The 25,689-nt window shown below is 38.2% G+C and overlaps 1 protein-coding gene and 1 long non-coding RNA gene across 2 annotated transcripts; one reads left to right on the top strand and one right to left on the bottom strand.

Annotated features, from left to right (window-relative positions):
• Positions 1-14,497: 14,497 nt before the first annotated feature.
• Positions 14,498-15,353, bottom strand: LOC114457428 (uncharacterized). The gene is made up of 3 exons (XR_003672943.1): positions 15,335-15,353; positions 14,640-14,735; positions 14,498-14,532 (listed from the first exon to the last, which is right to left on the bottom strand). It is a non-coding gene; the product is annotated as an uncharacterized LOC114457428 (long non-coding RNA).
• Positions 15,354-19,027: 3,674 nt separating this feature from the next.
• On the top strand, positions 19,028-23,900 carry atp5mj (ATP synthase membrane subunit j). The gene is made up of 4 exons (XM_028439855.1): positions 19,028-19,164; positions 21,207-21,327; positions 21,520-21,540; positions 23,766-23,900. The coding sequence occupies exons 2-4, from the start codon at positions 21,207-21,209 to the stop codon at positions 23,777-23,779; spliced, it is 156 nt and encodes a 51-aa protein (XP_028295656.1). The 5' UTR covers positions 19,028-19,164; the 3' UTR covers positions 23,780-23,900.
• Positions 23,901-25,689: the final 1,789 nt, after the last annotated feature.

The following is a 25,689-nucleotide window of genomic DNA, read 5'->3' as shown; positions in this document are numbered from 1 at the left end:
ACGCACAAGTTGATTTAGAAATATCATACAAAAAGTACAAGTACCCATAAAAGCAACTCAATTACAGTATTGTGAGTACTTGTAATCCGTTACTTTCACCTCTGTGTATACCTTTATGTGAGACAGCAATGGAGCATCAGCTAAGGTTAAAGAGGTGATGTCCACAGGTTTGCAGGTGATCTCTTTCAGCTTTTCTGTGATTAGCATGATCTCATCTTCATCCCACTCTACCAGGTGAGCAGCACTGTCAGGACAGGCCATTCTGCATTGAAAACACCAATGTTAATTTGAAAATGTATTGCACAGGATATGACTGTGTGGGCGCGACATCCTCTTCGTGCCTGTTCAGCATGTCCTCATGCAGGATGACGGTCCTCTCTGCTTCCTGTTTGCTCTCCACAGTGTTGGTCCACACAACCACCTGCAGGAGATGGAAGACGGGAGCAGAAAGGTGGAGCTATGAGTTGAGATCCAATTAAGTGGGATTAGTGACCTGCAGCTGTTGCTGTGACTACAGGTCAGATGGAGGATAAACTCAATAGGATTGGTTCTAAGTAGTTTACTCTCTTTGTCTCCCTTGCTAGTGTGAACCTGGACATGGCACAGAAACTTCAATGTGAGCAGGCCTACCTGTACCTGACTCTGGCCTTCCTGGTTTTCTCCTCCTACATCCAGCACATGAGCTTTAATCAGGCGCTCTTCAGCCCGTAGGGACGACTTCAGGATTCGTTCTGTCCCACTGCATCGATTTTGTGTCTCTGTGCTTAGTTTGGGGCACAGGTTTGTGTCGGCTGACACGCTGGTCGCTCTCAGTGGGGAGTCGCCTTGGAGCAGCTGACCCCCGCTGAGGAGTAAGATATATTTTAGGGGTGCTCAGTCCCACAGACGTCTCATTAGGGCTCACAAAGTGACAGAAAAATCTGATTAAATCACAGACACAGCATTGGCATTAAAATGTGATGTTGGGGGGCTGTCACATCTCATATTATGAAAAGCTGTTTGAGCATCAATTTGGTAAACCTAGTTAAGAACTACTAGTGGAATACAGTTACTAGTGTGCAAGTACAATTTACTAGTGAAGCAATAAGTGTCACTAGTAGTACTAGTAAACATCAGAAGCTAATAAGGGCATGGGGAAAAGCAAATTCAGGCTTGCCATTGGCTTTTGAAAATATTACAGGAAATCAGGGAGCTGGATTTGGTTATAATCTACTAGTACTACTAATAAGATTTTGAATGTACTAGTACATGCAAGGAAAAGTGGTGGAAAGGGATTATAAGTGCAGAAAATGTCTTGGAAGTGGTAGCAATGTGCTGAAAAGGCATTGAAATTTGACAGAGAAGTAGCAGTAATGGGAGTAATGTAACAAAAAGTGATCAAAAATAGGTTAAAATATGGCAAGTTTGGTTTAGTTGCAGAAAGAGAGTAAAAACAAGCAAAAATGGGCTGAAATTGTTCAAAAAAATATCCTAGTTTCTTGAAGGCATCTGGCGACCCCCTCTTCCAGTGTTTTGCTTCCCCCAAATAGGGTTCGGACCCCAAGGAAAAATAGCTCAAAAACTAGGTGAGGTTAGGGGTCAGCCCTACTGGGATGTGTAAGAAAAGTTAGCTTATACCTCTAAAAAATTGTTTAGTCAGCATTTGTGGCAGTTGCATGAAAGCTAACCTAGACAACCAAAAATAGTCTTTGCAAAGTGACTTTCCCGAGTCCTTGCAAATGTACCACTGACTGTTTTTATTATCACACAGGCAGCACAGTAGTCTAGTCGCTGCACCCCACTCCTGACTTAGTACCACGATGAGCTTCGTCAAGCGCCTCTCGTCCTCGTCTGAGTGCCGTTGTGACACTGATTCGAGTGTCGAAGCACAGCGCAGCACTGCTATGTAAGTGGCTATCACATTACGCTCCTTTTGGGAACAGTTAAGACTTTCTCTCTGCTAATTACATAGCGCTAATTAGCTTGCAGGTAAAATGTAGTGAAAACCTAATTGTCTATTGACATTATGCAATGAGTTTTTAGCAGTCGTTTCTGTGTCGCCTCACTGGCAAAAAAGTGGTGGCAGGTTGGAGGTTTCATCAGCATTGGAAACAGTGCACAGACATTTGCTGATTTACTGTAACAAAGCCATAGTCCAGACCAGTGACGTGCCGTCAGGGTAGGCAAGGTAGGCAGTGCCTACCCAAGGGTGAATTGATATTTTGATTATTTAATTATCATTTTTTTTTTTTTTTTTAATTATAAATTATTTATTTTTGCATTTCCAATAGCCTACAGTACCTATAAGTTTGAAAGTGTCCGCATTTTGTGCGTTTCATAGCCCAAATTACTAAACAGCGCTGTTTCCTGGAACAGCTGCAGTCTTCTTTTTTTTTTTTTTCGCTCCGCTGTAAGGCAGAGGGAGGCCACGCCCCCTCCCCAAGGCACGTCGCTCTTCTGCCTCCGTTCTCATTGCATGAGTTTACGTGTTTGCGCATGCGCAGTCAGGTCCCCAATGTGACATCAATTTACACGTAAAGGCAGCGTAGAGAGCTGCCTTTGCACATAACTGCGCTATGCTAAATGCTATACGTAAGTTCACAGCACATTAGTGAATAGATGACACGTGACTGCTGCTGCTACATTCTCTAGCTAGTGGGTGGATGACAGCGCTGGAGATGATAGAGAAACTTTGTTTTGAGGAAAAACGACAGCTTTTAAAAGATGGAGACCAACACCTGAGCTACCAAACCTTCAGCAAAGGTAAGGTCAGAACATGTTTCATACTTTTCACAGTGAATGGTACAAAAGGAAGGATTGACTTTATGGATGCTCCTCACTGAGGCTGTTCTAAGTTGTCATTTTCTCTGTGTTTCTGTGTTTCCAACACAAACAATGTGCTGTCGTGTCATGAGATATATCTTGTTGGAGAGTATGGAGGCTATATTAAATAATTGTTTATGTTTCTTTAATGGTGTTTATGATGTTGATTTTGTTAGATGGCTAAACACTTGTTCATGTGGATCTTATTGGGTTTTTTCTTTCTTATTATGAATTTTATATTTTGATAAGCGCATTGAGATAACTTTGTTGGAAATTGCTTTATACAAATAAAATTGATTTGAATTGAAGTAACACTTGACAGCAGAAACATATGAAATTGTCATTGGTGGTCTCGATTTGCAACGTGCCTACCCAACCCTAGTGGTCACGGCACGTCACTGGTCCAGACATAGGCAACTGGCAGCCCTTGGCATAATTTAATGTAGCCCCCAAAGTAAATGTACAATATGACAAAAAAATAACAGAAAACAAAAGCAAGAATAGATTAGCAAATAAAAAGAATTACAACATTGCAGGAGAATCTTTACTAGCGAATAGCTCCCCGACGCGGTGTGAGTTCGACCTGAAACTAAGTCAACGGCTTCCAAATACCCCAAGTGTGTGTATCTGTTATTTTGGAGTAATTTGGTGTAGCAAAACATTAAAAACGTTAATTTTAAGGTTACGGCTCCCTTGGTAAGAGCGCGGTATTGAGCGTGCAACTTCCGGTTCATGGTTCATGACGTCACTGTGTCGCGGTTTGTTTGGGTAAAATAAAAAAGGTCAATAACAAAAATATTTTTGTACCACTAAAAGTCATTAAGGTAATATTTCATGGTTATTTATAATATTCCCGTGCTTCCAAACTTCCTTTAAATCTTGGGTCACGGACTTCACTTTCTCCTTCGTCTCATGACTGTGAGCGGTGGCTGTGCTGACGGTCGTTGGTTATTCAGACAGAGGAATGTAACGTTTTTGTGAGCGGATGGGTCCACAACACGGCTCCACTATGATTATTGTTTGTTCTGCACAAGGGTGAGTGTTTCTTCTTATATTATTCTATGTGCTAAGAAATATGCTAGCAGCTACAATGTGCACGCACGCACGCATGCGCGCACACACACACACACATTATTTATAATAAAAATGTACAAAAAATGACTCCAAAAAACATACATTACAGAAAAATACACCAAACAACAACAAACTTATGAAAATGACTCAAAATGTACAAAAATAAATATTTATACAAAAATACACAAAATAACAATAGAAATGCACAAAACGACACCAAAAAACAAACTAAAATACACAAAATGACTCCAGAATCACTACAATGGCAACAAAAAACAATAATTATACAAAAAATGCACAAAAAGACAACAGAAATACACATGACTCCAAAAACATACATTATAGAAAAATACATCAAACAAAAAAAAATATAAAAATGAGTATAAAAAGCAACAAACACATTTATCATGTACATGTCCCATGAAATTAAATCAGGGAAATCGCACACGCTATTTTACTTTGCATCCGCAAATAAACCCCTTTATAACACTACAGAGTACAGAGTATGTACACCTCTTTGTACATCCAACCTTCAAATATATTGTCATTTGGCCATAATTGACAACTGTACTTATGCTCTCACATGAATGCATATTTGCGACGGGCACTTTACTAGTCCAGTAAAAGTCAAGAAAAACACAGAAAATGCTTCAAAAACACAAAAATACTACACAAATGAACAAAATGACAACAGTAATACTCAAAATTACTTCAAATAACAAAAACAACAACAAAAATATACAAAAGGACTCAAAAAGTAAACTAATATTTAGTTTTACTAGTAAAAGTTTTTGGCACACTGTGCGAGTAGACCTTACTAGTAAACCAAAATCGTCTACTAGTAGACAAGTTTGTGTTATTAGTAGCACTAGTAGACTTAAAATATGTTACTAGAAAAAAATCAAAGCTTTACTATTAGAAATAGTAACCTTTTGTCAGGGACTAGGCTGAAGATCACCATTCTGGATGGTCCTGTCAGCACCACACCTGTATCCAGTCTGCATTCATAACCATGTCACCTATATATATCCTGTCTGTGTGTATGACTCTTGTTGGTCTTGTTGGTGAGCCCTTACCCCTCAGCTGACAGGCATGTGTCCCCTTTTCGTGTTTCATGGACTTCATCACATGTCGTGATGCTGGAGGATTTACTGAGGGCCTCCACCAGCTCTCTGAGTGCCTCTAAACGCTCACCTATAGGAGTGTCCTCCTCTGTGACAACCTGCAAACAACGTCAACATCTGAAACAATGAAAACCTGTGAGCGGCACAGACAACCTAATTTTATGGTAATTTATGATCCAATCAAATAAATAAAAATAAATGTAATTTTCATTCAAATTAAAAGCACAGGTTTAGGTGAAGTATAACAAAAGAATCCTGGAAAAGTCCATATTTCATCACACGTTGAAGCATAATAAATCAAGTCAAACTAAAAAAGCTTAGTGTATACAATATATTCATTAGCACTTCACAAATAGGTTTAAACTTAAGAGTTTATAATCAGTTCCATCACAGCTTTGCTTCCTGTCATACCTCCCATTGTCTTCTGACTGAGTCAGAGAACAGTATCAAGTCCTGCAGCCTGCACCCAGAACAGAAGGCCCCAAAACCTTCAACTGCAACCAGGAATTCTTCCAGCAAATCAGACTGCAGAAGTTTAAAAGCTCTCTGCATGAAAAGACATGAAGCTGAACAAATGTGCACAAATAAAACCTGATAACAGCGAAAAAAAACGAATTAACAATTAGAAGCACAACTCTGGTATAGAATCTTCCTTTGTAAGACGTCAATGAAACAAAGTGACAAAGATCAGATTGGATGCTTTGGTGGTACCTGCTTCTTATTGGGTTGTGACTTCGAAACCTCGCAGCCCTTGACCAGCTTCACTGCCTGCTGGATTCGTCCCTGCAGGCCAATCCTGGCCTTTTCCAGCCGGCTCCTAGCCATGGACTGGGCTTTGGAGTGAACTTCACTGTGAACCACAGCTGGTGTCTTTGGAGAGCCATTGCCCTGTCGTTTTGCTCCCGAGTCCTTCAAAGCCAGAGGCATTGTCATAGATACCAAATGTGGTGTAATACTTTGGTCCTTTAGCATCATATGCTGGACTTTGGAGCAAACCTGTTGATCTCCAATCCTTAATTCCAGTGGATGAGATGAACTCAGAGGAGGAAATAGATCAGGGTTCTGCATTTGTACAGTAACACTTCCAATGGGGTCTACTCGTTTGGTTCTGGCTACGACTAATAACTCTTGCTCTGGATGCTTCTGTGGAAACTCTTGCACGTGTTGCTTGAACTTTAGACAGTCGGCCTCCAGGGTCAGTGAATGCACCATCTGTTTATTCAATTCACCAAAGCTGCACTCTGACGACACTTCCTAGAAAAGAAACATAATGGGGGAAAAAATCAAAATCCTACTTTTTGTACATCCGACCATTTACACCAGTGGTCCCCAACCACCGGGCCGTTTGGTTCAGATTTTCTTCAGTATCTATAATCCCAACATCTTTACTCATCTAACGACTCAACAACAATCTCCCCAAGTCAACCATCACTAATGATCATTTAAATACTAAAGAGCCACACAATGGGTTAATCAAGTCTAATCAACTGTACAGGATCAATCCTAGACTCCAAACCAGTTGGTTGGCTTGGATAAGCAGTGAAACATTCTAAAGAAAAGCCTTTGGTCTCAACTTAGCTACCAGAATGTTTCTTAGTTGGAAATTTTATATTTTGCTGGAGATTTGCAGCTAAGAACGTCTGTTTTTGTTATTTTAGCAGGTTTTACGACTGTAAATAGCAGTGAATTAACATTTTTGATCATATTGAATTGGTTAATAGTGATTCTGTTGTGTTCATCCATTCAATAACAGCACGAGTAAACAACTGCTCATTTCTAATGATCTTACAACACATGGCCTACAAAATAAGTAGGCGGGGATTTTAAAGGCAAACCGGTTGATGTGACATTTGAAGACAAGAATATATGGCAATCCCGATAGTAAACAGCAGGTCCATCACCATCGGTAACACCTGAACACTTACAAAGATTGTCTTCTTCATGCATTCAGTCCACTGCTTGTTGACTCTTCTCAGCTGTTCAGCCAGCACAAGGCTGGTGGAAGCCTCCGTCACTTCAGTGAGAAAGTTTCCCGCTTCATTCATCTGAGCTTGACAGGAAGACCATTGGCTCATGTCCTACCGGGAAAACAAGTAAAAAAGGAAAAGCATCATTGTTTACTGTTTGTGATTTAAAGTCATAAAAAACATTTTCTCTTCTTTTTTTTAAGTCACCTGCTCAGCTGCAGTTGAAGTGTTGATTTGTAAATGCATCCTCTGCTCCAACCATTCCTGCAGAACAGAGAAACACTTATTGAAGGTTTCCCACGACGACACCGTTCTCTCCATCGTCCTCCTGGTGGCCGTCACAGCCTGTATAACCAGCTCAGCTTCTCTTTCTGCCTCTTTCACCTGATGAGCAACAATATGGTGATGATCGTCACCTGTGGAGTAAAAAAAGAGGAAGAAACAAGGTCCATCAAGTAACAGGAAATCATTTAAAGGGGCAGTATTATGAAAAAATCACTTTATGATTTTGCTACAGTGATATTCATTGTATTTAACCCCTGTCTGAGGAACAGTGAGCAGCCATGGTGTAGCACCCAGTGAGTATTTAGAGTTAATATAAGGGACTGATCAACATCCCACAGTGATGGACCAGGGAGATTAGAACCAGTGAGCACACAAATACAAGCACGTTCCCTTAACCACTAGTCCCTTTACACACACAGATAATATATTTGCTTTCAGTATATAGCTAAACCGAAGCACAGTGTGATCGCTCACAATCAGTTCCATTTTTAGTAGCCGTTATATCACCTCGTATCACCTTTGACATGATCTGACATGTTTGTGACCCAATGCAACGCAGCGGTATGACAGGACAGTGAACTATTGTCTTAAATGGACTATTCCCGTGGTCAGAATAGTTGCGGATGACAAGTAAGCGGTGGAACAGCTCTGGTGAGTGTTTGAAACAGCTGACTGACTCCACTGCTGATGTGATAAACACACACCGTGGAGCAGCATTTGTCGGACTCACAATCATAATAGCTGCCTAAATATCCACGTGTTTTACTGTAATGTGCAGTTTTCTGACTGAAAACAATAACAAGAGTGTGCGGATAGCAACAGAAAATAGCTATGGTGATCACTATCTCAAAGAGCGAGGCATGAAATCTGCGTCTACAGACACGCCCACTCATACATATGAATGAAGGCCCCAAAACAGCCTGTTTTTAAAACCGTCATGAAATTGACTTTTCAGAGGGCTAAAACTCTGGAAAACAGGCGAGTATGGGAAAATTCACCTCAAATACTATGTTGTTGGGGTTCTTTGAACAAATGGAAATGGGTGAAAAATAGCATAATACTGGACCTTTAAATAGATATACAGTAAGCCCGTACTTAGTGCTGCTTTGCTGGTGTAAGCGTTGGCCTTCTCCTTGAAGCTCAGCAGAGAGTCCATCAGAACCGATACCAAGTTCTGGTGTTCAATTGTTTCCTTATGGAGGAAATAAGACACATATAATCACTGTCTTTGGATAAATATGGACCATTCTTGACATGCAATTAAAAAATTGACAAAAGTTACAAAAAACAACCGAGCTGCCTATGAAATAAATATATATTCTAACTTAATCAGATATGGTATGACTGGAAGTGAGTGGTGTGAATGAATAATGGTTTCTGTAAAGTGCTTTGAGTCTCCTCAAAAAAACCACCATACACCACCATACCTATTATGTTAATGGTTTGCACAGTGTAGGCCTCATAGATCAATAAATCAAAGATTATTTGCTGAAAAAAAGATGTGAAAGATTGAAACTACCGCTTGTTAGTTAGTCTTGATCTCCACTGTAAACACTCCTTTATTGACATTGTTGAAAAAGTTTGTTGCGTTGCATTGTGGGACATAGAACCCCGTAAACGAATGCATGGAAGTGTTTTTACTTCATTCTTACTGTGATTTGTTGAATGAATTGAAAGTATTTTTGTTGTTGTTTGTTCACAGTATTCCACATGATATTAACTCAATTCGTGACACATTCAATTAAAGCTTGATTTGAATCTTTCTGAAAAAATATTGTTTTGTCGCAACTTTCAGTGTAAATAAATACCAAAAATGTGTTGGGAAGTAACTTTGATAGAATTTTAAGGCAAACACAAAAGGTTAGAAAGAATTAAGTAAAAACACTTGTATGCATCTGTCTATGAGACTTCACATCCCACAATGAATCTTTTCCAACAATGTTAATAATAGAGTGTTTACGGTTGGAGATCAAAAGCACTTTTTGGCTATTTCCACCTTTTACATTTTTATTTTGAGCAATTGATATTTGATTTATTGATCTATGTCTTTAGTTGATAAACATCTATCATGAGTAGCTCTGAAAATTGAGTAGTTAAAAACATTTATAGAGAACTGGTGGATTGTGTCAGTGTCCATGTTGGTTTTCTAGCTTTTATGCAACTTTCTTTTTCAATTTTACAATTTTCATGGAATCTGTTGAATTATTGAATGTAATTTATTCTGTTTTCACTATTTGCATTGCCAGAGATTATCTGAAAGTTTAGCATCCTACGCGGTCCCCACAACTATTAGTATCAGCCCTACTAATGATGCAATGATACATGTTCTCAGGGTAAACAAAACAAACTAAAATCTTTATAATTTCATACCTTTAAAAAGTTTCACAATGTTGTGTATCACTTACGTGCCAGTCCTGCAGGAGGGCTTGAGTGTCCTCCAGTGACCCACTGGGAGCCTTCCAGATCTGGGTCTTTGCTCTGATGCAACTGAGCAGGTCCAGGACTGTGTTGTGATTTTCCTGGTATTCAAGCTTGATCAAGTGGTAATTACCAGCAACTCTGAAGTTGGTTAAACTGAAACAAAAAAGGTTACTTTAGATTTTTTCAAAAGGTAAAAAAACTTTACTTATTTAATGATGAGAATTGGATTTGGTCACAAACCGCTTATTTAACTCTTCATACGTTTCCTGGGGCACCAAAACGCTTCCCGAGTCCTCCATATTCTTATAGGTATCAAGGATACCAACATAATGGTTCATCTCCCTATTTAAATTCTGAAAACATAACATTATAATGATAATAATAACATTAATACATTCCACAAATATTAGAAATGAACAATGCTGATCAAGTTTATTGCTGCATAATGAGAAAATACTTTATTTGTAGACTAAAATTACATTTTTCTGAGTTTCTTAACACTAACCAATCCACCAATCCATAATAACCTTCAGAGTGTCTTGTAAAATGCGTGCTTCTTTTGCAGCATCTGCATATTCTTTTGAACTTCCTGGCTCTGCTGTAAGCCCCGCCTCTGCACGCTGCAGCCAATCAACAACCGAGTCTAGAGGAGGAGGCAGACTCAGGTCCAGCTGTGCTTTGCACCTCAGCACCTGCAGATAAATGCAAACAAACGTGTCACACTAACACTAGGACGGCAGCAGTTCACTGACTAAAGCATTGGCTACATTTGTCTCTCACCTCTTCCTCTAGATGTTTCAGAGCCGCCCTGAGAACACGCTCCTCTTGATTTAACTCAGGACGTCGATTCAAAGCAGCAAGAAGGGTCATCACTGGCTCCTTTTGCTCCTGGAGGGACCCATCGAAGCTCTGAAACACCTTTTAAGTAGAACAGTAAAACATTTCACTATTCTATCAATATTTAAAGAACAGAAGCGCTACTATGAATGAATGTTATCTTCCCTCTTTAGTTTCTACCTGATACTTTTCAGAATAACTGCTTCTCTCTGCAGCTGTCCACGTTTCACACAGTGCTTGAGAGGTTCGATGTAGCCAGCCAGTCACCTCATGTGCACGCTCACATGACGACACCTGGGATTGGATTATATAAGCAAACAAATCAAGCTATAAAGGTCTTTATGAGCTCAGCTGACAAGTCATCAGAAAGGTTTAGTGCTGTCTGCCAATGATTGGGTCTTTACGCTTTGCAAAAGTTCAAAATCATGCATGAAATATCAGTTTCATCAACTTCTATGTAACTGTATTGACGGCTATAACCACTAAAGATAGCACGCATACGTCTCGCCGATGTCGGCCTCTGATCGTGTGTCGGCATTCTCCTCCTAATGCGTCATTTTGTGTTTTTTTCCCCCCCAAATCGGTGATACCATTTATAAAATTGTAGAACTGTAAAATGTCACTTCCATGAAGCTGTTTTCTTGCTGGGGCTCTTTTGCTGCTGAAAATACATTTATGATGATGAACTGTGTCTCTCTTTATTTTGTCCACACATAATAAGCTATTTAGTGGTAATTTTTTTTGTTTTTTTTTTTTCTGATATTGTCAGATTTAAGTAAATACTCAACTATGGATATGGTGATATTCATACTAATTGAATGATCAAAGCTAAATAAAGGTTAATATAAGCTGTAGAGAAGCCACACTGAGCATCTTTAATCCATTGTCCAAACATCAGCCAAACGCCGATGTCTCCTCGACGTCTGCCCAATGAGCAAACCCTCCCCATAATACGTATCGCCGATGCAACTTCATTCATCGTGCCGACGTCGGCGAGATGTATGTGTGCTATTTGGGAAGTATTACAGTGGTTATAAGCTAGCATCTGTACCTGATGCAAAGGTGACAGCGCCGCTGCTGGAGTCAACAGAGTTGAGAGATTGGAAGGTTGAACAGACGGGAAGAGCTAAAGGCCATGACACAGAGTCACAGCAAAGACAAAGAGGATAGAGGAATGAAGAAGATTGAATTTTCACACAGAGTCAGGGAGGATGTTACGTATTAGCTGTATCTAAATTAGCATTAGCATTGAGCATGTCAGGACACAATAGTGTTGCCAGCCGTCCCCTAAAAAATGAAATCGTCCCATATTTTGAACACAAAACTACCTTAATGAACAGATAAGGGACGCGTTTTGCATAAAAGAAATTTAAAATAAAAAAAGCAGTAATAAGAAATTATGATTATTATAAATCCAAATGTCCTTGTTTTCCCACCAAACACACTTTAGATTATGTGCAGTATGTGTTGGAAAGCCTTTGAAACAGCTGCTTTGTTTGGGAACAAAAATGGAGGTAAAAAATCAGGGTGTAGAAAAGACAGGAGAGTGTAGGTTTTTGTTTATGCCAGCAGTTTTTTCTCTTTCAGAGGACAGCTGCATACTTACCTTCTATACTGTATACTTATATTATAACAGAGGTTCTCAACTTGTAAGTTGGCACCCAAAATTTCACAAGTTGCAGGGAAAAATCGATAAAACCCTAAAACCCATTTGCTCTTAATTTGACATGTGTTCAAACCTCTCATAATAGAAGTTCAGTTTTACAAACTGATAATAAGAAAGTGTGATTTCATATACTTGGTAAGTCATTGTATTTCTTTTTTATATTACACTTTTTGGTTAATTTATTTTCAATTCAGAGCTTATGGTAGGTCCAATTTACTCATGGACTTATACAGTAGTTCGGATTAGTCATATTATGCTTATGCTTTAAACACCATATTTAGCAATAACCAGTCATTTGCAATATTGCCAAATTTAAAAATGTGCACGATATATGTATTTTTTTTATTTTATTTAAAACGTGTTATATATTTAATCAACTTAACCTGTAATTGTGCAGATTTAACTAAATGATCTTTGTTAATGCAGTACCTGCCTGAGTGTGAAAAAAAAAGACAATTCATTGTTTTTATGACTGTAAATAAACTGTGGTTGGATTTCTGACCTCTACGTGATCCTCCGGCGCTGGCATGTCCTGGGAGTACTGCAGAAACTGTGCAACATACGTCATAATGGACTTTTCATCTGGATTCTCCACGTCAACATCTGTAGTGAAGAAAAACATGAAAAATAATTATTGTAAAAATCAGTTTGCGTGGCTACATGGAGAGATTTCTGATTAATTATATAATCAATTCTCCCCAGATGAGTTTAAGGACTCCGCTTTGGGGCCCCCTAGTGGCTCATGGGGCCCCATACAATAGTAGTATGCCTATAGCCACAAACGCATATGCACACACGTAAGAAAGAACATGCAAGCTCCAGAGGTCTCAGGGACTCAAAGCCATTCCTGTGAGGGAAGTGTTTGGCTGATGTCTATACTGAAGGCCTTTTTGGGAAGCATTTTCTTCATGCTAGGTAATCCATGTCCCTCTCCTCCCTCTCACCTTGCGGCTCCAGCAGACGAGGTATGTGGAGCTCACGCTCAGCCAGGTGAAAGGCCTTTTCCAGGTTCTCATGATGACTTGTTGACTGGACATGAGAGAGGTCGACCAGCAGAGGTCTGAGAGAGCACAGGATGACCAGGAAGGCCTCTCCACTCCTCCAGCTGGACTTAAAGTCCTTCACATGGACTGAACAATCCACTCTGCAGAGAGCCAGCACAAAAGATGGAGACCGTGGCTGGACTTAAATGCAGAAAAGCGAGCAAAAGTGTTGTAGGAAGTCGTCCATATGCAGCCATCATGCATTTTTCTGAAATTGAAATGTCTACATCTCTCTCTAAATGAAGATAAAAACCTACTTCTGACATTGGTTCCTGACCCACATGAGCAGGGCCTTCTTTGCAGACATGCGGAAGCGTCTGTGAAGCGGTGAAGTCCGTCCTGCGTGCACCGGACTGTCACAAACGGAGCTTCCAGACAAAGAGTCCAGGCTGGAGAGGGAATCCAGGGACGAGTTACAAGAGCTAAAGGAGAGAGCACTGGCAAGCTCCTCGATCTGAAAAGCACAAAGAAAGACAGTCCATCATCCATCATCTCTGTTTGATGTTCTCGAACACACGCAGATGATCTTACGTGGCAGTGGAGAATGATGGACCACACCAGGCCGAGGATGATGGAGGGCCGCCCGTCCATGATGTCTGGGATGTTTATGTTCACCAGTTTGATCTGCGACCAAAGAAGCACAACACTAGGCTGATGGTGGTGCAGCTCAGAGTCATCAGACTGTGACTATTCATATGCTGTGTTTGAAATGACATACTCCATACTATGCACTACAAACTCAATGAGTGTGTACTGTCTATATACTATGTACTAAGTATGGTTATTATGATTAGGATGACGAACGTTCCCACTGAAGAACACTTCTAAGTTTCCCAAGATGCATTTTGAACCTGAAGCACACTGAGGCTAAATATCTCTGTTGAGTCGCCATCTTTGAAAGTTCTGAAAGCATTTTAAGTGAGAAAATGACTAAGCAGAATATAAACAAATAAGTTAAAAACTAATAGAAGACAACAAGAGATGCTTTTTGTTTTTAAAAGGAGAAATTTGACTTTTAGCTTGAAGTCGGTCTCAGGAGCATTTTACATTCCGCTTGCAATGCATCGTGGGGCATTTAAGCATGACTAGTGTGCCCACCATGCACATCCAAGCATTTCTTGCATACTCAATTTTTTCATACTATCTAATGTGAAGACAGTATATAGTAATTTTGACATCATGACTTAGTATGAGTAGTATGTTAGTAGCCATTTTGAACACAGCCATAGACTCACAGATTTCCTCCTGAGAAAGGTCAGAGCGGTCTCAATGTTCGCCCTCTGTGGGAAAACTCCTCTTCCTCTTTGTCTTTTCTGTCAAGACATCTAACCATCAGATGCTTTTCCACACTAAAACATCTTCTTTATTCTACATCCTCCCGCTACACATCTGATAGTTTGCAGTCGAAACAGGATCTCACCATCGTCTGACCGCTCATCACCTCCAGCAGGTCGAGCAGCTGTGACCCTTCTCTTAAGTCTGTGAACAGGTCGGACATAAAGGATGGAGGGCATCTCTGCAAAGAAGCACAAGAGTCAACTAACTGAGCCTCGAGCTTAGACTTACCTGTATTTACCTGTTGCATCCTTACTAGACTCAGAATCAGTGATTTAGAAGTGAGTGTGACATGTTCAGAGTGAAGTTGTTTTACTTGGTTTGGTCACAAATGTAAGTCAATTTATACCACATGTAGATGATGACAGACTGAACTTATTTGTATAGTTTAATTTCCAGACGATGGCTTTTATTCACAAATATGATGTAATTCATAAGATTCACCAACAGACGTAGATGTGCAGCTCTGTTCCACTGCAGCACTATTTATACTTTAGACTCATGTCAGCAGTTCAAGGCTTCGTTCTATTGAAATAGTACCACAGTGACTTGTTGGAAGTCTGCTCAGTGAGTCAGCAGTCTACCTCACACTCAGCAACACACTTACATGTCAGCTTCTCAAAGTAATCATTTCAAACATGGATTTGCACGTGGAGCAAACATGTCTGACACTATAAAATGTTCTTTTTAAGAAATATTATTATGTTGTGTTGCTGAAGCTTTATCAATGTGTTAAATGATGTTCTGCTGTAAAATACTTTTTGTTTGCAATCATCTCACCTTAGAGAGTTGAGAATTAATCCAGTTGGTGAAGGTTCGCTTCTGGATCTGCTCGTGTTCCACTGTTACAGAAATAAAGTTGTGCATTCATGACAGGCTGATTTATGCTCTTTAATGAAGCCCCAGTTTGAATATATATAACATGAGCTTTTACTTCCAGCTGTAACCTTACAGTACATGCAAATAGCAAAGGACTCACCAACATCAGACAAATGAACAACTCTCCAACTGTCCATTTTTAGTGAACCTGTGTGTACGTTTAAAGGACAAAATAAAAGGTCTCTCTTCCTTCACCCAGCTGCATGATCACTCAGACTTCTACTTTGAGCTAAAGAAAGATAAAGTGCTGTAACACCATCACACGACAGGAGGGGAAGACTTCCAAGACAGTGAGTGACTGATACACTGAGACTTACACACCGAGTCTATCCCCAGACTCAAATTTCATAAAGATGTTCGATTGGCATATTGAAGTACTTGCTAACAGAGAAACAAGTAAATAAATGAATGCCAGTGAAAATATCAGGTAATAATATTATGTTTGAAAGAACTTGGACACCAATGAGTTACTACACACACACACACACACTCTATGACGCTAACTCGCCATAATTCAGCCAAAACTGGCCCAATTATGTTTCAAGATAACTCGCCCACATTTGCAGCTTCATATGTGGGCCAATTTTGGCTCACGTCTACTTTGTATGGGCCAGAAGAATGCAAAAAGTACCAGATGATTGCAAGATGTGGCCCATATCTGTATGCTATCTGGGGACGTCGATAGCAATCTACCGGTTGATCGCTGAAGCATTTTGTGTCGCGATAGTAGGTCGCAAGACTTCATAAATGAACAAGAATGGCACAGTCAATGCCACAAATTGAATTTATGCTGCATTCACACCAAATGTGTTTCGGGAGTTAAAATCATGTGACTTGATTTGGATGTATAGAAAATTTTAGAGATTTTGCTTGTCTGTAATTTTAGTTTTTGATCACCATATAGTTGCATTGTATAGTAAATATATATATACACACACATATATATGTATATATGTAAATACTGTATATATATGTATATGCTGTGTATATATATATATGTATATATATATATATATACATACATACATACAAATAAATCAGCTTTTATATCTATATTCAAGGGAAAAAAATTTAATCAAAAATAGTCAGGATTGGAAGATATTAAAAATCCCCAAATTCTATCGAGAATGAAGCCAAAAATGGTGATCGAGACATCCCAATTTGAAATAAAAGAGCAATATGAGCAAAATGTTTTTTTTCCAACTGCGGTATTCATAGAATCTGTATTTGTAACAATAGGTACCAAAGGTGGGACAATATATCGTGCAAATTTTATGGCTTGTCTTTATATTTTATGTTCCTATTGAGTTGAAAAGGTCATACCCAAAGCATGTACATTTTTTAAGTATGTCCAGAGTTACAGTCAAATAAAGGCATGGTTATTCTTCCAATTGTAATTTTTTTTCCCATCCCAAAACTATTGTATCATATTGTTATCACAAGCATGTTGTCATCTATTCTATATATATATATATATATATATATATATATATATACATAATAGGTACATAGGATTTATTGGATGAGTGAATGGTTCACACACACTAGTCATTTACTCATAATAATTGATCAATGTTTTTAATCCCACCTGTAATGATATTGCATATTATCCTGTTGTAACCTATAATTTACCCATAATATAATCATTTAATCAATATGCAAAATATTAATTCATATTTTTTTTACATTACACTCCATTCACTATGCACTCCTGCCTGGATACACTCTATATTGTGTTACTCTGTACTTGTGACCTGTGTTGTAATAATAAATTGAATGTAATCTAAAGGGTCACAACAGACCCCTTGGTTTATTCTGGTGAAAAAAACCTTTTTTCAGACCTTTTTTTGATTCCTAAACTTTCCTGTAGCACACGGCATGTCTGTTCAAACACACAGGAATCCTCTGACCTTGGAGCAACAGGTGAATGTTGTCGATATCCAATGGTATTCCTCCATCGTCTTCTTCCGGTCCTCCTGATGCCATGTTCTTAATACTTGCAGCACAAAGAATAACCTCAGTAGGCTTCAGAAGAAATAGACACTATTAAACATTATACTTTAATTAACAAGGCATAAAGCCCACATGAGCAGACAAAATGACTGCTGCACAGGACAAACCACCAGCAGCAGCATTTCCATAATGCACACATGTAAAAATAGATTGCCTTTGTCAAACCTCTGCAGCATACCTGTGAATGGGCCGAGGTCAGAGGACACAGCTCCTGTTGGGACTCATCACAGCGTAGACAGTAAACGGTAGTAAACAGAGCTTCAGCTGTGTCCTTTTCAAACTGAATTAACTCTGCATCGGTTCTTTCTCGTTGCCCTTCAATTGGTGTCGGTCATTAGCTGCTCATAAATGAAACAAAGTGCTTCCTGCTAATTGGAGCAAAGGTACAGAAGTGCTTGGAGTCCTTCCCACACAGGCCACAGGACAGGTCAACAATAACTATGCACACACTCCTATAAACATGATAGTTTGATAAGGAATTGAACATTTTTAAAAACAGGTAATTTTTTATTATTAATTCCTAGGATTTTGCACAAAAACAAACAATTGTCTTTGGCATCATTAAAAAAATGTAATCAAGCATGTTCTGTACAGCACTTTTCACATAAGCTAGTGCAGCACAGGCCTAAAAGAAAGTGTCTGGAGATACGTCAAACGTAGCCATAGCCCCCAGAACTATGGGTACGTTTCTGGACCTTTTCTATATAAGCGTGTTGTGCCTGAACTTTCACCATGTCAGGATGGCTGAGTGGTCAAAGGCACCGCACTAGAGGATTCTTCCTTCTGCTAATGTGGGTTTGAATCCCATTTTTGACAAGGTAGGGGTTAGGGTTAGGGTTAGGTTATAGGCAAGAAAACCACTTTTTATGATCACTTTTTGGTATTTTGGGGGGTCTACCTCCTGATCGGTAGGTCGTAGCACCAAAAGCTTGGACTCAGCCCCCCCAAAATCAGGTTAGGATTAGGGTTAGATATAGGGATAAAATAAAAGGGTTAGCGAGGTAGCTAAAAATAAATATGAGCTAAACTTCAACTGACGAAACTTTAAGTCACGTGGTGCACCTATCATATCATGTGATCTAAATTGGCCAATGAAGGGCGCTGCGTATGCATAGTCTACGGATACGTTTAACATATCCATTCTAAAAACACACAAATCCAAAGTGACCACTAATCCTAAGGGTTTGAACACAGATGAATCAGATAAGGAGACAGCATTGATGGTCCTCCCAGTCACCCAGACCAGAGCAGAGAGCTAATGAAATAACAAAAAACCATCAGATAAATGAAAAATCAAATAAAAGTATTTTTTGTTTCATTTGTCTTAAGGGAAAGTTAAATGGAATCGTTCAATATACCTGCATCTTTTCACGTGTAGTTAAAAACAAATGGAGATTATAAAAACCTGCCTCTGTCTCTTTACTAACTTCCATTTTTTACAGATGTGTAACATAAAATGCGAGTTTAACGGCACTAACAGTGAACTTCACCAATAAGCAACTACATCTTAAAAAGAAAAAGAAAACAAAAGTAAAAAACTTAAAATCAAACCGCATTCTCAGATGAATCTAACCATGCTGTCACGTGGTGGCGCTGCAGTGCAAACCGTAGAGGAAGAACTACACCAATAAGAACAACAGAAGAAGAATCCTTGGCCCGACTTTGGAGCGTAGCAGCTTTTCTGTTGACCTTCTTCCTGCAGCGGGTCAACCTCAACGGTAAATACGCTTTGTTTGGGATTTTGATAAATTAATAATTATTACAGACCGTTTTGTAATTAACATGAATTTCGAACAAAGCTTTTGTCTGTCACTTCGGTTGTTAAAATTGTTTGTCAAGGTGATTGCTCGCAGTTAGCTTTCAGCTAATGCTATCTATCGTTGCACTTGGCTGATCGTTTATCCATTAATTAAACATACATTTACTTCATTTAATTAGTTAGATTGACTTCAAATGTTTTAAATTGTGTTTTGTTTTTAGTGAATAATGTTAACAAAGCCTGCTAACACCTCGTGGAGCTGTAACCTTAGCTATCTGAGATAGCAAGTGCTGCGCAGACAGCATGAGGCTAAGAATCCCAGAAGTGCTCACATTTATCCATAGATTAAATGCAGTATATTTTAATAAGATACATTTTCAACCCATGGGCACCAGTGCACACACCGGTTTAACGATGTGATTGTAATTAAAGCCTGTCAAAGCATCAGTTTTTAAATACTCCTCCAAACCAATAGGTGGCACAACAAGGCTGTGATGGAAATAAATCTGCAACAAGACTATATAATAATAAATAATACTATTTATAAAAAGTATTGTAACACATGGATTCAAATTAGCGTTCCAAGGTGTGCATTGGTATCTGACACCTCAAGGCTAGCAGTTGATCTTTAGGTTGTTGAAGCTTCCATTTAATGCTGCAGAAATCCATTAACTGATGAATTATTAAGATGGTCAATTATTGATTAAGATAAATTAGTGTTTTTTTTTTTTTTTTTATCATTTTGAGCTCTTATTATTGCATAAAACAAATAAAAATACAACAATCTAATGACATGACATTTTGCATAAGCATTACCAGTACCTAAACAGGGCTCTACACTAACTTTTCCCATGGTGGCACTGGTGCGACTAACTTTCTCAGTTGTTTGCACCAGCACAGAATTTGGTCACACCATTTTTTTTCCCTCCTTTTGTTTGTTTTGTTTTTGAGGTTTTAGTGTCAATATTATGTTTTTTTGCAACAAGCAGTGGATGAAATAACAGGTCATTTCTTTTATATAATTTTAAAAGAAGACGTAACATTTTTTTTTTTTTTTTTTTTTAATAACAGCAAAGCATAACACCAGGTTACATGTATTTTGTTTTTTCTGGAATTAACTTAACAGTAGCATAACCGATTTAGCATCTGCATTGCTTCACCCCATGGAATTCAATTCAGAGGGTCCAGCTCTTATAATGGGGTCTCCTAACCCTCTTCCCCTGGTCAGGGGTCTGCAACCTTTACTCAGCTCAGCCGCTCCGTCCAAAATAACTCCACATCCACTCGCACGGATGCAACCAGATAAATTGTTAAGGCACAAAATACATTTTCAGTTTTGCATAGTTTAATGTAGAGCCAGAACTTAAATGAACAGGCTTTTTCATAATTTGTATCTCTCTTTTTTTTTAAATGTCATTCAGGATTTATTTTTTAAAGTGTATTGTTTTGCACAGTTTATCAGAAAATAGTACAGCATTTTCTAGTTTTTTTTTTTTTTTTTTTTTTTTTTTTTGAAAAAAAAAAAAATTTCAGTCATCATTTGTCTACAGTCTCATTCTATAAAATAGATTGTGAGAGAATCATATCGTGAATCGAATTGTATCGGGAGTTGAGTGAAACGTTTCATCCCTACTGATCTATAATAATAATAATAATAAAGACCTTAAACTAAGAATTATGACTTCAGGCAGAGAGAGGTGTCTGTATAAGAGCTGAGGGAGCGCGTTTTAAAATAAACCTATTTCATTGGTTATCGGTGGAAAAAAATGACTATCGATTATTATAAAAATGCTGAATTTTGGCCAATATTATCCAATGTTCGCTCTATTCACACTCTTAATCTGGATACCATGATATCACTTAATACATGATCCAACCGAGGAAAGTGTGGAGCTTTCTGCATCTATTGCACTCAACACACACTGTGGGAGTTTGCTCTCATGATCTTAAATCTCAGGTTAAACACGTGTGTTTGACTTGTGTTGGTGCTTTGTCCCACAGATGGCTGGACGTGCGTTAGCGAGCTGGTGGGCCCAGATGAAGCCTTACGCTCATGCATACCAGGAGGTGTGGGTGGGCCTCGGCCTCATGACATACGTCTACTACAAAATCTCCTATCCCAGTGAGTTCAAGTCTGTCCACATTTGATAGAGATAAAAAAAATGTTCCTTGATTAAATAAATATTTTGTTACGTTATTATGAAAACTTAAGGTGAAATAATTCAAGCTGGGGATAAATGTTTGATGTTGCATATTAAACACGTGACACCAAGATTAAATGTCTAACGTAGCCTCTCATTTTTTTTTTTCCAAGGCAAGAAGGCCGTGAAGGACCGTAAGTAGACCAATATTATTTCTGCAGCAGGTTTACACACACACTTCATTGCCCTGTGGGCTTTATTGTTGCTGCAGTACCTTACATGAAGTAGTGGGGGCAGTGTCACCCCCACCGTTTACATTCTGCAAGTAAACAGTGAAGAAGAATTGTGCAACAAACACAAGTGGCTGAATGAAAATAAACCAGTAAAGCAGTGAATTTTAGCTCTGATTCCATGTCAACGCTACGCTGTTCAAGTAACGCAGAGCAGTGAGATCAATAGCTCTCAATTTTTTTCTTTTTAATCGCATGCAGATTCATTAATTACCCTAAAGCCTGTGGTTTAATCTCTCATTGCGTTTGTGTCATACGTTTATCCATCGGAAAATGCTTGCTTAGCAAACGCTAGTTCGGTTACGTTGTTTTCTGCAATATTCCATGAATTACTGATGTAGCCTGCTGATACTAGCACAGTGGTTCCCAAACTTTTTTGTCCCGTGTACCTCCTTTGCATTTTTGTCAAATAATATGTACCCCCCCTTTTCATATCATTATTACCCTCTCCATAATTGTAATCGTAGGAGTTCTTATTTTTTTCCGCAATTTGCTTTGTCCTAAAACTCCTCCTAGGCTATTAATGCAGCACTAATGACATGTACTGTATATCATTTCATTGGGGCAATGTCCAGGATGTGCAGTTGACCTTTTTTGGCGCCAAAATGTCAATGTCAAGGTCTCGTCAAGTGTCAAAAAACAAAATTTTCCATATCTCTACGAATATTTATGGTACGAGTTTGATGCTTACATTTATGAAAAGCTCATCTCAAGTGGAGTATTTTATTTAATAGGATCAAAGCTGTACGACCTACCAGTCAAAAGATTGGTAGAGGTCAAACTTCATGATCTCACCAAAAAAAAAAACTTTTTTCCCTATAACATTTCCTTTCCATGTGTGACCTTGACCTTCACTTAAGGTAAAAAAAAAAACAACAAAAAACTTATTTTCCTATAACTTAATGACACGTATGTCATCTCATGGGGCAATGTTAAGGATGTGCAGTCAACCTTTTTTGGTGCCAAAATGTCATGGTCAAAAAACTAAATTTTCAATATATCTACTAATATTTATCGTGCAAGTTTAAAGCTTACATTTCTGAAAAGTTAATCTAAAGTAGAGTGTTTTATTTAATTGGATCGAAGCTGTACGACCTACCAGTAAAAAATGGGTAGGGGTCAAAGTTCATGACCTCACAAAAAAGCCTTTGAGATACAGAGATACAGTGCTCAGACTGGTACCTTTAAACAACATTTCTTTTCGATATGTGACCTTGACCTTTGTCCAAGGTCATATTTAAGTTCAAGGTCAGTCTTCTGTTTTTCCTGCGTTATATAACTTGTCAACAAATCCAGACACAGGTTATTTTTGCCAATTTTCAATGACCAAATATGTATTTACTTTGTGAATACAGGTCTTGCCTAGTTTAATAATATGCTTTTTCATTAGTGGAACAGTGGGTTCTCCTATATCCCTAACTGTGTAATCTACAGCTTTAAAACAAGGAGTGGAATTTAAAGTGGAAATTATTTTTTTTAAAAATGTCATGTACTTTTTTGTGATTACTTCAATAGTACAGTAAGCAAATATGGTATCCTTTTTAAGAATGTAGCTAATTAATGTCAGAAGTGTGATAAAATGACCTCTACAGCATAAATAACCTGTTTCAGTAAATTACAAGAAATTGTAGTATTTTATTGAGCAATAGTACTGTTAGCTTGTGGTCAATCTGTCCAAAATAAAACTTAGAACATTTTCCAATTATTTTTTAAAATTAATTCAATCGCTCTGTGTACCCCCTGCAATATGCTCCTGTACCCGTCTTTGGGAACCACTGTACTAGTATTTATTCTGAACAGTGAAGCTCTTAATATATATATATATATATATATAATTTTCAACATGCATTTCACAGCATGCCTGTCAAAAGAAAAGTTTATTTCAAAATAAAAGACAAGTCCAAAATGAGAGACATTAGGTATTTATTTATTTTTGACCAGCTGTCCGCGACCCACCCAGTACAGGTCCATGACCCACTTTTGGGTCCCGACCCACCAGTTTCTAGATGTCACTGATGTGTGGAGTGCAGTCTGTCTGTTTTGATGTGATATTTAAAGAAAGTAATAATCTTTAAATAAAAACAAAGAAAGTAATAATTCTGACCCATTTGGTTTGCTTTCTTTTCCAGAGCCTGCTCATTGAGTTCTCCATCATGGCGATTCATTTCCAAACCTGCTGTTGATGGCCAATACTTCCCTTCCACAAGTCCAAGTTGTTTAGTTCAGTTTTTGTTAATATGGATCAATAAAATACATTATCCATAGTTTGGTGTGTTTTTAACTTTCTCCTGACTTCTTTAGTCATTTAGTTTTTATAGAGTGACCCAGTGAAAACGTTAGAAACACATTTATGAACACTTTGGACCTGGTTTTGGGTGTTTTTTTAAATTAAACTTTTATTTCTTTGACAACATTACATGTTTTTGTGGTTCAGTGTTTGCTTTATTCTCATGGAAGAATCAACTGAGAATGAGTGAGCTATTAATAACCAATAGATCACAGTTTTGGTGTGTATTTTAACCATTAAGAGGATGAACGTGGGTGTGGTTAAGCTGGAAATGCTGAACTTTGATGTTCTCAATGGGAGGTCACGTGATACCCCACAGTCACACACACTTCACCATGTCACTCTATTCTGAGCATTGCTCCACTTCACACTGGCCACTCATTGGTTATATAATCTGTTGGATTGCTGTGACATCACAGCGGATGGGCTCACAGAGATCAATAGCCAATCAGATTAATGGTTTGGTTCATGGACTGGTTACTTTCAGCCCCTCACAGGGTGAACGTGTGTGATCTCACACACTTCAGACTTTCTCAATCATTCAATTCCTTCATTCTAATTAAATCAAGCAGCAACAGAAAGTGGTTGGGTGGATTTGTACAATTAAGGATCCACATGTTTAGAGGAACATGATGGAGTCAAAGTCCTCAACACATGATTTACAACGACCAAGTGGACCAATTTCAGTCTAGCACTGACAAAAATACAGGTTTCCCCCTTAAAGAAGAAATGTTTTATTTTTCCAATTATGAAGGGTCTAGTGAACGCACTGCTGAATCCAATAAGGTTCAGAATCATTGTTTAAGCAACAAACACACAAAAACTGGTCTTTTTACTTTTTTAATTGTCTCTAAAGTGGATTTTTATTTTATTTTTTTTAGTGCCAACTTTATTCACATGAAGTTCCGTTACAAATACAAAAATGAAATAGTTCTTGCTGAGACCTTAGTGTTGCAGCTCTTTAAGAAAGATAAAATATTGAATACTGAATAACATACTGTTAAAAGTAAGATTAGATAGTGCTATGATATTTTAAAAAAAAAATCCTCCAATCAAATTTAACTTTATTCATAAAGCACCAAATAATTTCAGGAGGACAGAACAATGTTCTGTTCATATAGACATCATAATGAAATTATAGCAAATACTTTCAACACGCATAAGCACTGTAAAAACCCCAATAAATACACCATAAAACACAATTATGCATTGTTTTTTATATATCACTTTATCGTTGACACTCAAAGAGCTTTACAGAATGAAGGCACTATTCTGTCACTACACAGTTAGTGGTGGTAAGCTACTATTGTAGCCACAGCTGCCCTGGGGCAGACTGACGGAAGCGAGGCTGCTACGTATAGTGCGCCATCGGCCCCTCTGATGGCGCACTATATACTGTATATACATATATATAACTAAAACCTACAGCGTACACATAAAATTTAATGTATATATATTTAATTCAATCTTTATTTTACCTGACAGTCTCAAGATCTTTTTTTTTTTTTTTACAAAAAAAGACCTGGAAACAACAAATATTCCCAAATATCAAACACAGAACAGACAAACAGACACAGTTCCAATAATCTGATAATAGAGATTTAAACTCTGAAAGAGGGATTTAAGATTGAGGGTGGATTGCAGTTGATTCCATTTATTCCAAAATAAAAGCACAGATATCAGTGTTAGCTGCAACCCACAGGGAAAAAGGTTTGCGACCCAATTTGGGCTTCTGACCCCTCAGTTGAGAACGTGTGTTTTGAATA

This window comes from Gouania willdenowi, chromosome 24 (genome assembly GCF_900634775.1).
Source record: "Gouania willdenowi chromosome 24, fGouWil2.1, whole genome shotgun sequence".
Classification (NCBI taxonomy): Eukaryota; Metazoa; Chordata; class Actinopteri; order Blenniiformes; family Gobiesocidae; genus Gouania; species Gouania willdenowi.
This window is presented reverse-complemented; position numbering and strand designations above follow the sequence as displayed.

Excerpts from the sequence above, each read along its gene's own strand:
- atp5mj (XM_028439855.1), top strand. The coding sequence starts at position 21,207 with ATGGCTGGACGTGCGTTAGCGAGCTGGTGGGCCCAGATGAAGCCTTAC. Across the intron at positions 21,328-21,519 it reads CTACAAAATCTCCTATCCCA|GCAAGAAGGCCGTGAAGGAC; the intron begins GTGAGTTCAAGT and ends TTTTTTTCCAAG.